Raw genomic sequence first — 13,957 nt, 5'->3', positions numbered from 1 at the left:
TCATCATAGCCATCCACTTGTACTTGCCACTGTCACCTCTATTATCTGTTCCTACTCATAACTGACATCACCATTGTTAATCACCACTCATCACCATCATCCACATCCAGTACCACTGTCATCATCATCCATCACTCACTACTTACCAGTCCAGGGTTGGAGTAATCGTAATTGTAATTGTATCGAGGTCTATAAATGGATGAAGGGCTGTAATAAAGGAAATGTAAGTAGGGTTTTGGTGGTAAAAGAGCCAGGTAGGACACGTAGCAATTGTCTCAAGTTAGACAAATTCAGATTCAGCAAAGACATGGGCAAGAATTGGCTCACAAATAGAGTGGTGGATGAATGGAGCAGGCTTGACAGTCATGTTGTGGGTGCCAATAGCATAGATACATTCAAGAAGAGGTTGGATAAATTCATGGATAGTGAGGTAAGGTGGGGTTTGGATAACATAGGAGCTGCCTTGTTGGGATAACAGGAGCTGCCTTGTATGGGCCGACCGGCCTCTTGCAGACTCCTTGCGTTCTTATGTTCTTATGTAATTTAATTGAAATGAAATTAATTACAGTATTATTGTAATTAATTAAAGGGTGAGGTAATTTGTAATTTAATTGTAATTATAAAATGGAAGTGGTACTTGTCGAGCTCCATTAGGAGTGATGGGTTGCTTATAAGACTTAAATTTGCTGGTGACAGTCAGGAAGTCGGAGGGTACTAAAAGGGACTAATAGGAGCAGTAGCGCGCGTGATGGGAACGTCCAGTTCCTGACCGCGTCCTGTAGCTAACGTATATTAAACGATAAATAAAGGGTCTTTTGCTGCTACTGCCCCCTGCGACGTAATTCAGTTCACTTCCTCCAAAACCTTCCTACAATGAGGTTCAGTGACGCTGGCTGCTTACACGCTAGGCCTCTTCTTAAGGTAAGACGTGTAACTGTGAAGTGATGATATGTAGCATACGGGTGTTAATTATGTAATTGTAATTGTTATTGTAATTTAATTTGTTTTGAAGTAATTGTAATGTAATTGCAATTTTCAAATGTAATTATAATTATAATTGTAATTCAAAGTTTCTGAAAGTAATTGTAATAATTTATTTCAAGTGTAATTACTCCAACCTTGCTTACCACTGCTGTCACCATCGTCACCATTCACCATTTCATCATCATCACCCATCATCACTACTCATCACTTTTAACAGCAACGTTCACGTCCCCTCAGCACTGTCATCACCATCCCCCAGGCCCTGCTCACCACCACCGCCTCACCCACCCACCTGCTACGATCCACCTATCTCGATTGTCTAAATTACTGGTGAAGCGAAGGTGTTCACACACACACACACACACACACACACACACACACACACACACACACACACACACACACACACACACACACACACACACACTCTCTCTCTCTCTCTCTCTCTCTCTCTCTCTCTCTCTCTCTCTCTCTCTCTCTCTCTCTCTCTCTCTCTCTCTCTCTCTCTCTCTCTCTCTCTCTCTCTCTCTCTCTCTCTCTCTCTCTCTCTCTCTCTCTCTCTCTCTCTCTCTCTCTCTCTCTCTCTCTCTCTCTATCTCTCTATCTCTCTCTCTCTCTCTCTCTCTCTCTCTCTCTCTCTCTCTCTCTCTCTCTCTCTCTCTCTCTCTCTCTCTCTCTCTCTCTCTCTCTCTCTCTCTCTCTCTGCCACAGGTAAGGGAATAGCGGCGTGCCCTTTGAACACAACCATCCATATAGAGCCTCTGTTATTTAGTTATCTGGTGCTCGCAGGAATAACTCAGGTTTGGGAGGTCACGTAGCCACCCGCGGAGAGGAGCAAGTCGGGGTTAGTTTGTCCTTTTGAGGCGGCAAGGAGTGGAAAGAAAAACAGGGAAGAGGCTGTTAATGAGGCAGAGAGGAGCAGTTAAAGGGAAAGGAAAGACAAAATAAGGTATAAGGCGCGACAAGGTGGGAGGGGTGAGAAGCAGTAATGAGGCAGAGCAGTTAAATCTGGGTTAGTTTATCCTCATGAAGAGGCGAGAAAGGGAAAGACAGAACAAGGCATAAGGCGCGTCACGGGGAAATGAGAGGCTGTAATGAGGCAGAGCGTTATCACCTGTCTTGTAGTAATGGACCGTCCCTTGCATACCTATTAAGGGAATGTTTAATTAACGCACCTGGAGGAGATATTCACTCGACTCTGATATCGTTAGGAGCTTTAGATTACCAGTCATTAAAGATCGATTTGCCTCACGATATCGACGACATAAATGGATCTCGCGGCCAGGTGGGCTGCGGGAGATAAAACGCGTATTGTGTGAAAGTTCGAAGTCATTATCGCCATTAAAGGAATCCGCTGCCCCTCCCCCTTCCAACTCCTCCCTCCTTGTTATCCTCCTTCCCTCCCCTCCCCTCCCTACTTATCTCTTCTCAATCTTCATAATATTTCCAACATGTGATCCTCCCCCTCCTCCTCCACCTCCTCCTCCACCTCTACCTCCTCCTCCTCCTCCTCGGCGTCTCATTGTCCGCAGTCTTTGCGGAGCATTATCTTATCTGTCAGTATCTTTAGTCTTCCTTTGGTTAATTTCCACGTTTATCTCGGTTGTCTTTGCTCCTCCTTTCACGTCTCCAAACAGGCTGCTTAATGGTGCTATATTTTTTGCTCATGTGTCCTTCACTTACTTCATGGCATTCCAGAGTATATCTGTATACTTGTGCAGACTACCTTTGTCCCTTTGTCTTATCGCCCAAAGTCCAATGTTCTCTTGCGCGGAACACTCGGGGAACGCAAGCAGCCTGAATCACAGCTGCTTGGTGCCGTTTCCTTAAGTTTTCGTAAATTACCGGTAATTTTCGCCGGGACTAACAAGCCTCCCGCCGTAAGTATGGGTTCAGGGCCGACATACAATTCACCTCCCATACACGGCGCGGGTAATAAGCCTTTTTAGGTGACGGGACGTATTGAAATACATTACCCTTCTGCCAGGCCTTGTGTAGTGAGTAATTACTGAGGAAGAGGTGGGTATCCCGTAGGGCAGGTGGAAAAAATACATGGAAGTGTTGTGCTGAGGGAGTTTGTGTCTGTCTGTTCGTCACCGCCTCCGTCCCTTCCACGGGCCGGCGTGCCGAAATTATAGATCAGGAGATGTCGAACACTCGCCAAACAGCAGCACATGTCTCCATAAGCGACAGGACTGGATGCAACAATCATGGGTCCGAGGCGGTACAACTTGTTTTGTGGAAAGAAAAACTACACAAAGGAGCCGAGGCCAGGTATGCAGTTTCGTGTGCACAGTGACAAGGACACGGTGAGCCCTGGAAAGGTGTGGTGTAAGCGATCCATATAAGGTGTCAAAGAATTTTTGAGCACGGCGATGCAATTTGTCTGAGGATAGAGAAAAAAAAAACATGTACTACATGGGAGTCGATGCTAAGTACCCAGATCAGTATCCACTATATCAAAGGCACAACGAGACCCACATAAAATATTTAGTGTAAGCGGCCCACATGAGGCGATACAGTCCGCCAGGAAAAAGAGAAGCTTAACACGGTAACCAATGGAGCCCAAAGACTCCTCCCTTTGACACACCTCCTGCCAGCCTAAGGCTCAGCCATGCAGATGATAAAAAGCTTCATTTGTATATTGCTTGTGCTCTATATCAGTTTCCTCCTTCCTCTTTTTTATCGTGCATTTTAGGCTTTCTCGCCTGGATGCCATCTGAGGAAACTTTTTAAACTTTTCTTGCCATTATTTTATTTCCCACTCGAAAACTCTACGATTTCTTTACTTTTTCGATTTTCTTATCCTGAAGAAAATGAAGTGAGTAAAAGAGATAAGACGAAAACTTTACTCAGTCTCATCTTCAAGTCTTGAGATGGAAAATAGGAACTTCGAAAAGTAATCTAAACACAATATAAAAAAGCATCTTGTTCTTCTTCCTCTCTGCCTTCCTCCTCTTATCCCTTCGCACTGACCCATTCTTCCCTGCTCCCTTTGCCTGCCGCCTCTGCGATATCAGGCGTCTGAAGAGGGAGGAAGAAGGAGGAGACGGAAGGGAGAGTGAAGGCAAGTTGTAGTAATCAAACAAGACGAGTCTCGTCTCATATCGGACACACTTTAATGACATCATTCTGGAAGGTTGGGCCGCTTGTGTGCATGTGTTTGTGCGTGTGTGTGTGCGTATGTGTGTCCGTGTGTAATTCGCCATGGTCTGATCATGATAAAATGCTTGATGCTCTGAGGTGACTGATCTCTAGGTATTGCCGTAACTTCACACCAACACCTCTTTTGTGTGTGTGTGTGTGTGTGTGTGTGTGTGTGTGTGTGTGTGTGTGTGTGTGTGTGTGTGTGTGTGCACATCTTGCCTCACACATGTAAAGAAAAGCCGTTTTGAAAGTGATATTAGAAATCGAGAATATCGCAATGAAGACTTCAGATCAGGCAGGAAGGCGTTGCTCATAATGACTTTTCAAAGTTATCTAACCTGCTCTGACTGTGATACCTGAATTTTTTACTTTTAATGATACTCTCTCTCTCTCTCTCTCTCTCTCTCTCTCTCTCTCTCTCTCTCTCTCTCTCTCTCTCTCTCTCTCTCTCTCTCTCTCTCGATATATTTTCGTCCCCAAATTATTTATCACAGATATAAAAGGAAGTGCTTTTTTTATGACATATTGAACTCAGCAAAGTCTGTATTTGATCGTTAATTGCAAAACACCTAACGTTACTCCAACTAAGTAGATTAATTTGTGCTGCTGAGGTTCTAAACTTCTCCCTTCCTGCCGCGGCCTCACTTTCCAGTTTCAGTCAAGTGGGCAAACTAATCTGCACCAATTATAGCGGTCTTGTGTGTGTGTGTGTGTGTGTGTGTGTGTGTGTGTGTGTGTGTGTGTGTGTGTGTGTGTGTGTGTGTGTGTGTGTGTGTGTGTGTGTGTGTGTGTGTGTGTGTGTGTGTGTGTGTGTGTGTGTGTGTGTGTGTGTGTGTGTGCAATTAACGATCAAATACAGACATTGCTGAGTTCATTACGTCTTAAAAAAAAAACTCATTTCCTTTTCTATCTGAGAAAACTAATTTGGGGACGAAAAAAAAATATATCGAGAGAGAGAGAGAGAGAGAAAGAACTTTGCAACGAGGAAGCAGTAGGTGTGTCAGCTAGTTATATTAGCCCTCGACTAGAGAACGAGTGGCTTTGTCCGTCGACAGTCAGGAGAACAAGCGTCGCGTACCGTTATTTCTACTCGGAAGCTTAGGCAAGTTGAGTGTTGTCGGTGCTTAGTGTGCGTTCACTAAAGCAGCATAGTTTGAGCGCGCGCGTACACACACACACACACACACACACACACACACACACACACACACACACACACACACACACACACACACACACACACACACACACACACACACACACACACACACACACACACACACACACACACACACACACACATACCAGAACATCAGGATCACTGAATTTCACGCTCTCACCTGGCGTATATGTGACGGAATTCATTTTTTTTTTTGTACTTTTGGCAATTAATTTTTGGGATCGCAGGATGTAGACGTTGTGCGTGTGTGTGTGTGTGTGTGTGTGTGTGTGTGTGTGTGTGTGCGTGTGCGTGTGTGTGCGTGTGCGTGTGTTTTGATGCTTGTTTTTTAAATGCTTCTTGCTGATTGAAAAATATTGCATGGAATGTGGACATGTCAACTCTCTCTCTCTCTCTCTCTCTCTCTCTCTCTCTCTCTCTCTCTCTCTCTCTCTCTCTCTCTCTCTCTCTCTCTCTCTCTCTCTCTCTCTCTCCACACACGCACACACACACACCATCTCACCTCTTCTCATACTTGATGCAGGCTGGCTTGTCGGTGTAGCATCCCGGCCTGTACACTCTGACGGAGGCGGTGAAGGCACGCACAGACGGCACCCGCACCGACACCTGCTCCGCCCTCTCGTACCTGCACACGTTGGGTCTGTGAAAGGGGAGGAGGAAGGGCGTGCGTTAAAGATAAGGGTATGTAGCTGTTGTGTTTGTTGTTGTAGTCTCTCCTTCCTATAAACTAAATCTTTTAAGAGAGGGGTATTTAAGCTGTTTGGATTTTCCTTAAACAAATGTTTGTGTTTTAGTGGATGCTGTTTGTTGTAGACTTAAATTGTTTCTTTGTATGTTGTCTTGTTACGTAAACAAAGTGGTAATAGTAATAGTAGTTGTGGTGGTGGTGGTGGTTTTGGTGATGGTGCTAGTGGTTTATGCGTTATATTTCTATGGAAATATTTGAAGTATAAATCTTTGCTCATGCTTGTCTATATTCCACACTAAAATTAAATAAAAGGTGTTTATCCCAAGCCGAAGTAGACCCTCGGCGCATCGCACACCTTTCACCTTCACCTCTTATGCTGGGATCATACATCCGCGATTTCGCTCTGCGACGGTTGGCGATTTTGAAACTTTCCGAAATCGGCATATACGCTCGACATCGTAGCGACGTCCCTGCGATTAGTCGCAATAGTCGCGCGGTAAAGTTCGCTCGACTTGGGGGTGCCGGCCCGTCGCGCGAACATTTTGAAATGTTCAAAAAGTTCGCAGAAGGTCTGCGATATTGGCCAAATCGCACGATTATTAGCACGGTTAAGCGAGAGACGATCGCAGTATGCGCTCGCATACCCTCGTCAAACGCAAGGGGTCGCGGTGTATGTGAACGTATATGCGAGCGACTTTGTACATCGTGCGTATGGCAGCGACGATGCTTCGGAAAGCGAGATGGAAGCGAGCGAGCGGGAGGGTGTGAAAAACCGTTGGCGACCGACCACTCGCTCGCACTCACACTGTCTTGCCACACGCCGCTATCCTGCCCGCCTGCAAAATAATAGCTTAATATTCATGAATTTATAATAATAGTATATTATTCCTAACTGCTAAATAATAGCTTATTGTTCATGAATGGAAAATAATAGAATAGTATTCCTAAATGCAAAATAATACCCTAGTGTTCATAAATACAAAATAATAGAATAGTATTCCTAACTGCTAAATAATAGCCTAGTGTTCATGAATACAAAATAATAGAATAGTATTCCTAAATGCAAAATAATAGCCTGGTTTAACAAAATGCAAAATTATAAGCTAGTGTACACAGTAAAATTATTAGCTAGAGTACACAATAAAATTATAATGTATTTATCTTGACTACTTCATTAGCTTGTTAGCAAGTTATTACAGATTGTAAAACTCTTTCTACTTACCATTTATTACATAAGTTGTAGATACGGTATAACATGCAGAAAACCGTACACCATACGAATAAAATCCAATATTCCTCAAAACAACTTACTTTGTTCCCAGGAGATCACGACCCCCAGTTTAAAAACTGCTAAATTAGAGGCAAGAAACAATAAAATAATATCAGCGACAGCAAGGGAGGGTAGCACGGGCTACTACTTACTTGAAGCACTGGGTGTTCGTTACTAACCGACTATCAAATTTGAATCGACACAAGCAACTGGCGTTGCCAGATGGGGATTATTTTACCATATTGAAAGCCTATAAGGTTGATCAGCCGAAATAATAACCTCAGCGTTAGAGCGTCGGGATATGCAGAGTGCCAAGATTAATTTCTGGTTAGTGTGTGTGTGTGTGTGTGTGTGTGTGTGTGTGTATATATATATATATATATATATATATATATATATATATATATATATATATATATATATATATATATATATATATATATATATATATATATATATATATATATATATATATATATATATACGTATATAATATGTGGTGTGTGGGGGATGGATGGTAGAGAGAGCGCGATAGTGTTGCTCGCTTATTATGGGTAGTACAGCGACGCGCCCTCGACGTTTTCTCGACCATGCGTGCGACGTCGAACGTCGTCGAGCGGCTAGACGAGGGTCGGTCGCGCATAGTGGCCAGGCCCTGCGTTCATCGCGAACCGTGGCAACGGGTTTTATTTTCAAAATTGGGCTCCTCTGCGTACATTCGCGCACATTCACGCACGATTCACCTCGACGTCCCCTCGCTTGTGTCCCTCGTGTGCGTATAGGCGAGCGACCCTCCCTCACCATGTTGCTGTGAGTTGAAACAGAGGCAAACTCGCAGAGACAATGGCGATGCTCCCACGATTTCGTGCATTTTCAAAATCGCCAACCGTCGCAGAGCGAAATCGCAGATGTGTGATCCCAGCATTACTCTGTTCATGTTGGTGCGTTGTTATTTGTTTAATCCATTACCTTCACTTCATCAGCAGCCTCGCTTCATGTAGCCGAAATTCTTTCACCAATATCTCTAAATATTCATTTCCGCTTGAAATATATGCATCTTTCGATCTCTTTCCTCTTTATCCCGGTTCTTTTCTTGCACTCTCACTTGTATTCATCGTGTTTGTCTTTTTTCATCCTGTTTATTCCCCGTCAGTCCCTTCTTTTCTCCCTCATTCGTCCAGCTCCTCCGCTCCTCTTTTTGGTCATTATTTTCTTAGGTGATGTGTTCTTTCCTTTTCTTTCACACCAGACATCTTTTCTCTCCCTCTTCCCTAACTTTTCTTCATATTTTTTTTTTCAATTTACTCCCCCTTTTTTTTCTTCCCTGTCATCACTTTTCACGCCTTGATCATCATTAAGTTATTTTACCCCTTCCATATCTCTCCTTTCTCTTCAAGCGCCCAACCCTCACTCCTCTTTCCAATCATCTTCTTTTTTTTTTGTCATAGTTTCTCTTTTCATCCAGTTACACTCACACTATATGTCCCTTCTTAATATCCCTTCTATCTGCTTATCCTCCCTTGAGCTGTTTTTCCTTCTTCCCCTTCCCTTTCCACCCATCCTTCCCGTCCTCCCTCCTCATCCTATTTATAGTTATTATTTTTCAGGTACTTATTTTCCTCCAACTGTTTTCTTTGTTCTAATCGTTCTTCTCTACCACTTCTCTTCCTGTTTATTTCCTTTTGAGCTTATTTTTACCTTCGTCCCCTTACCTCTCACCGTAGTCACCCCCAATTCCTCTCTGTATCTCCTCACCTCTTTTGTTGGTCTTTCTACTTTTACCTCCTTTCTCGTAGAGTTTTCGCGGACGTGGGCGGCGCAAAGCCTGGCCGGAGCCTCACATTTTACGCCTGAGAGCTAACGAGACGATTATACCCATTTTACGCACCGTTATCTTACTTGTCCGTGTGATTAGCTCTATTTTTTTTCTCTCTTCGTCTGTTTATTTGGCTTCCTCTCAAGTGCTATTTCACCAGTTTTTAAGACTAATTTAAGGTTCTCGTCCATTATCTTGAGAAATCACCGGCAGTGATCTTTGTCTCTAGACCTATTGAGGTTATTATACGGCGATTTTGTGTAACTTTGAGAAATTACCACTTGCTGTTCTGTCTTTCAGCAGGATAGGAAATTGTCTGTTTAAGGATGTAAATATGAGTTATGAGTGATGTTAAAATAAGACAGAACCTTTAATAAACGTACATTTATATACTGCATGGAGTTGACTATAGAATTATCCTTGAATATTTTGAGGTTAGCTGTTAGGGCGTGCAGTTTTTTATTATTCTTTCCGTTATAGGAGACAGACCAAAGGCAAAACAAAAGACGTAAAAATATATATCCTCAGTACGTGAGTACCCACAAAAAACAATCCAATTAATTAACTTCCACTGGCGGGAGAGAGAGACAGTTCGTTCATTTTTTTTATATACATTTCACGGCCAAGAAAACAGATTGGGCTAGACAGCAGATTTTAGGAGATTTAATCTCAGTATGCTATTCTTCTGAAAAAAAGATAATCTTCAGTTATATGATTTTCCATTATTCTTGCTTTGATTTTCTATTTTATTTTAGTGGCGTTGCCCGGGACGGTGTTCCCCTCACCTTCAATTATAAATTCCATGCCCCGCGGACGTATGCTCCCCATTATTTAGTTAGTTACCTCCCTTCCCTTGAAAATTAGTTACACTGCAAAGGGAGGAACACTTCTCCTCTTCCTAACCCGTATTTAAAGCGCGACTGTCTGATTAGTGTCATTATGCGGATGACCTTTTTTTTTTTTTTTTTCTCTCTTTAGGTGCTGTCTATAGCGCCGGTAGGCTTCTTGGACAACCCCAGCCCGTTAGTGGCCCAGGGGAATTTTTATTTAATTGGCTGACGTGGTATATAGCTCTTGCTTGGCCTATTCTGCCCTCCCCCCTCCCCCCCCCCCCCCCCTCCCGGGTGCTCCACTTGAACAATCTCGCTGAATTTTGGGTAATCTTCCGCCACTCGGCGATGGGTGGAAATTGTCAGTGTGCATCGGCGGGTCTCGAACCTAGGTCCACGGGCTCACCCGCACGCTAACCACTTGGCCACCGCCTCCCCACCTGCCTACCTGTCCCCAACCTTAGGTACGTTACGGGAATCTAAAACATCATACAAGGGATTGTGTGCTGAGGGATAGATAGATAGATGATAGATTGATAGATAAATTGATAGATAGATAATTGAATAGACGGGAAGGTAGGTAGATATACCTTATACAGTATACTCAGAAAAAAAAGAGATGCACTTAGAATAACTACTGGAATGCTTAAGCCGTGTGTCTGTATAGCTTAAGGGCCACGGAGCCTCAGGTCAGATTAATTAATATTGCAACATCCTGAGAAACAAATGAGAAGATCTAAATAGACGAAACTTTTTCATCCTGTTAGTACATTATGATCACTTCAAACGTAACGAAGGTTGTTTGCATAAAGGCAAAGAGAAGCAAGGTATCTGATAACCCAAACCTTTACAAAAAATCGTATCACTGCTAAGTTGTATGGAGGTCATATTCAAATCAGCAGCAGAAGTAAGAGTTGTTAGCTAAGGCCAATACGACACACGCACTCAGAAAATCGCATAACTTCTTGTTTATTCATGTCAGATTAAGCTCAGCAGCGGAAGAGAAAAATTTATTGGTAGCAGATGCGGAGACTCATCGGCCAACCTCGAGGAAGTGTGCCAGTGGGGGACATTATTGCTAGGCTGCCGCTGCTGCATGTGGTGCGTTGCTGAGTGGTCTACTGGCAACGCCATGTACAATCAGCCAAGAAAGTGAACCCTATCCAAGAACACAAAGCAATATGAAGGCGATCTAAAACATGTGTCATTTACACTCATCAGCGTCCAGCTTCTTTAAGATTTGTTCATTCTCATTTCAATCTTTTTAAGGAGGTAGGTAGCTTTTTTGCGTACGGTGTGGCATTATAACACTATTTTTCTCTGCCGCCGACTTATTTTATGCTCTAGTGTTTACAGTGGCGGATAAAATAGGGCTGCACTGTACCACCACTGCAGCTTTTCTCCGCTTGGCAACATTTTCTTGAACTGTTTGTGCGTATGTTCCTTCCTTCCTCCACCTGCACGCCATCCCGACCTGACACACGCATGCCTCTCCTCTCTACCTCATTTACCTTTCTGTGTGTGTGTGCGTGTGTGTGTGTGTGTGTGTGTGTGTGTGTGTGTTCACAGAAATACACACGAAACACACACACACACACACACACACACACTGCACTTCTCCGCACCTTTACATAAGCCAACACCCCATCACACCTTCCTTGCCAAATTGCAAGTGACACACACACACACACACACACACACACACACACACACACACACACACACACACACACAGACACACACACAGACACACACACACTCCACCTCGACGACACATGCCAACGGTACATACTCTTCTTCACCCCTTCTTCCTTCCATCCTTCCTCTGTCGCGTCACCACCCTAGAGGCAGCTTCTTATAGTCGCCTCGCACCCCTTCAGGAGGAATATTAGATTAGCCTTTTACTGGTGCTCGGGGAAGGGAAGGCTGACATACCGCGTAACTCATGCTGTCCACGCGTGTCATGAAGATCCTCAGTTGCCAGTTATTAAGAATATTCACCAGCCAGGTAGGGGCGTGCGGGACTACGTTGTGAGTTTTTTTCAGTGGTTATAGTGGCGTTAAGGAGCGTGTAAATAGGCGAGGGAAAAAATGTAAATAGTAGGAGTGATAAAAGTGTATTTACTATAATTATTATTATCAATATATTATTATTATTATTATTATTATTATTATTATTATTATTATTATTATTATTATTATTATTATTATTATTATTATTATTATTATTATCATCATCATTACTTTTATATTGTGGGATGGTAATATTTGGATGGTACATTTACCTGAATATATTTAAAACTTTATGGGAGTGACGGGAAGAAACAGTAGTTAGAGTAGGAGGTGATGAGAAAAAGAAGATGAGGAAGGGTAGAAAAAGAGATACTGGGAGTGGGTGAGGAAAGCGTAATGATAAAAAAGGGAAGAAGTAAAAGTGCAGACTTGTTACCCACCAGTCCGGCATTTAAAATTTCAGTGTACGAAATTTAAAAGAGTTGCTGAAGTTCAAAGGAGTGAGGGGCGGGAAGGGAGGCGAGACGGAATGTGTAACTGACAGTGAGAAGCTGACAACGAATAAACCCGCGCGGCAAGGCACCAAAATAAAACGAAAAATATAAACTGGAAAAGGGAAAGGATGATAAAACTGTACATATTTTTTAGAACGACTCGACTGTAATCTTGATAGAAAGTTGACCGCGGGAAATACAAAAAAAGGCAGTTCATATTCTTTCTAGTTACCTTTGAATTGTATAGAGCCAACATTCCTTTACGTTTGCAATATGAACGACGGTTACAGAACTGCCAACCAAACCAAAACTTACATAAAAAAACACCTTTATTTTTACTTTTATATATTCGAACTCCAAAGGCAGACACAGAAGGCACAGGCAGGCACAAATAGAAACGTATGAACACAGGCTGATACAGACATAAAAACAAAGACTTAAAAACACAGACACAGATACAGGCAGAGACTAATGGATCGACGAGTCAAACAACGGGAAATAAAGAAAACGAGAAGCGAGTAAAGGAATGAAAAGACAATATAAATGAAACAAATAACGGAGACTGCTCAACCTTCGGGGCCTTAAGTTGGCGGCGGTGACAGAGTGTGAGAGGGGGATGGTAGTTAAGAATAGGTGTCGCCGTGACCAATATAACGCGTGCATTTCGTGGCGGTGAGCAGGAGCAAATACGGAGGCGAGTGTACGGAATATTTTAGGCTTTTTTTATTGCATATCAGTCTAAATTCGTATGGTAAGATCAACTACAATTACAAAAGATAAGCTTATTTCCGTCATTTTGAGAGAGAAAGAGAGTATGAGAGAGAGAGAGAGAGAGAGAGAGAGAGAGAGAGAGAGAGAGAGAGAGAGAGAGAGAGAGAGAGAGAGAGAGAGAGAGAGAGAGAGAGAGAGAGAGAGAGAGAGAGAGATGGTAATGGGGAGGCTGAGAGAGTTACATACAGTGCCGCTTCAGGTTACTGACGCAGGTAATTAAAAAAAGTCTTGGGCTGCCACGGCCTGTAAATGGCTGACTGACGACCTGGAGGATGGCCGAGGCACAGAGAGGGACGGAGGAGGAGGAGGATTAGGAGGAGGAGTGAAAAAAAATTAAAGGAGTACTAACAGAAGAAGAGAATAAAAGGGACACATAAAGGGAGTAACAGAAGGAAAACGAGTTAAGGAGAAAAGGGAAAGTATAAAAAGTAGGAAATGAAAAGGAAGAAGTATAGGAAAATATGAATGAATAGGAGTGTGATGAATATAAGAAAAAAGAGGAAGAAAATGGGAAGGAAAAGGGAGTAAAGGGATAGGATTAGGAGGAATAGGAGCTAGGCGGAGAACAGAAAGAGGAGGAAAAAGAAAACAACAGACACTCTAAGTGAGAAAATTACCAGAACGGAAACGTAAGAACGGAAGAAAATAATTATTATGAGGAGCAGGGTCGATATAACAAGACGAACTATATCCGCCGCTTCGAGTCTGAGATGCTCGCGGCCCTGACACACAGCACCCGACACGCCCTCAGCGCCTTGACGCCC

At 43.1% G+C, this 13,957-nt stretch overlaps 1 protein-coding gene across 1 annotated transcript in view; it reads right to left on the bottom strand.

Annotated features, from left to right (window-relative positions):
* Positions 1–13,957, bottom strand: part of LOC126996651 (multiple epidermal growth factor-like domains protein 6) — a gene marked incomplete at its 3' end in the record, with an annotated part of 167,059 nt that overhangs the window by 69,440 nt on the left and 83,662 nt on the right. Inside the window, 1 exon segment of the mRNA XM_050857334.1 lies at positions 5,814–5,951. Within this exon segment, the coding sequence (XP_050713291.1) occupies positions 5,814–5,951 (138 nt within the window).

This window comes from Eriocheir sinensis, chromosome 10, assembly GCF_024679095.1.
Source record: "Eriocheir sinensis breed Jianghai 21 chromosome 10, ASM2467909v1, whole genome shotgun sequence".
Classification (NCBI taxonomy): Eukaryota; Metazoa; Arthropoda; class Malacostraca; order Decapoda; family Varunidae; genus Eriocheir; species Eriocheir sinensis.
This window is presented reverse-complemented; position numbering and strand designations above follow the sequence as displayed.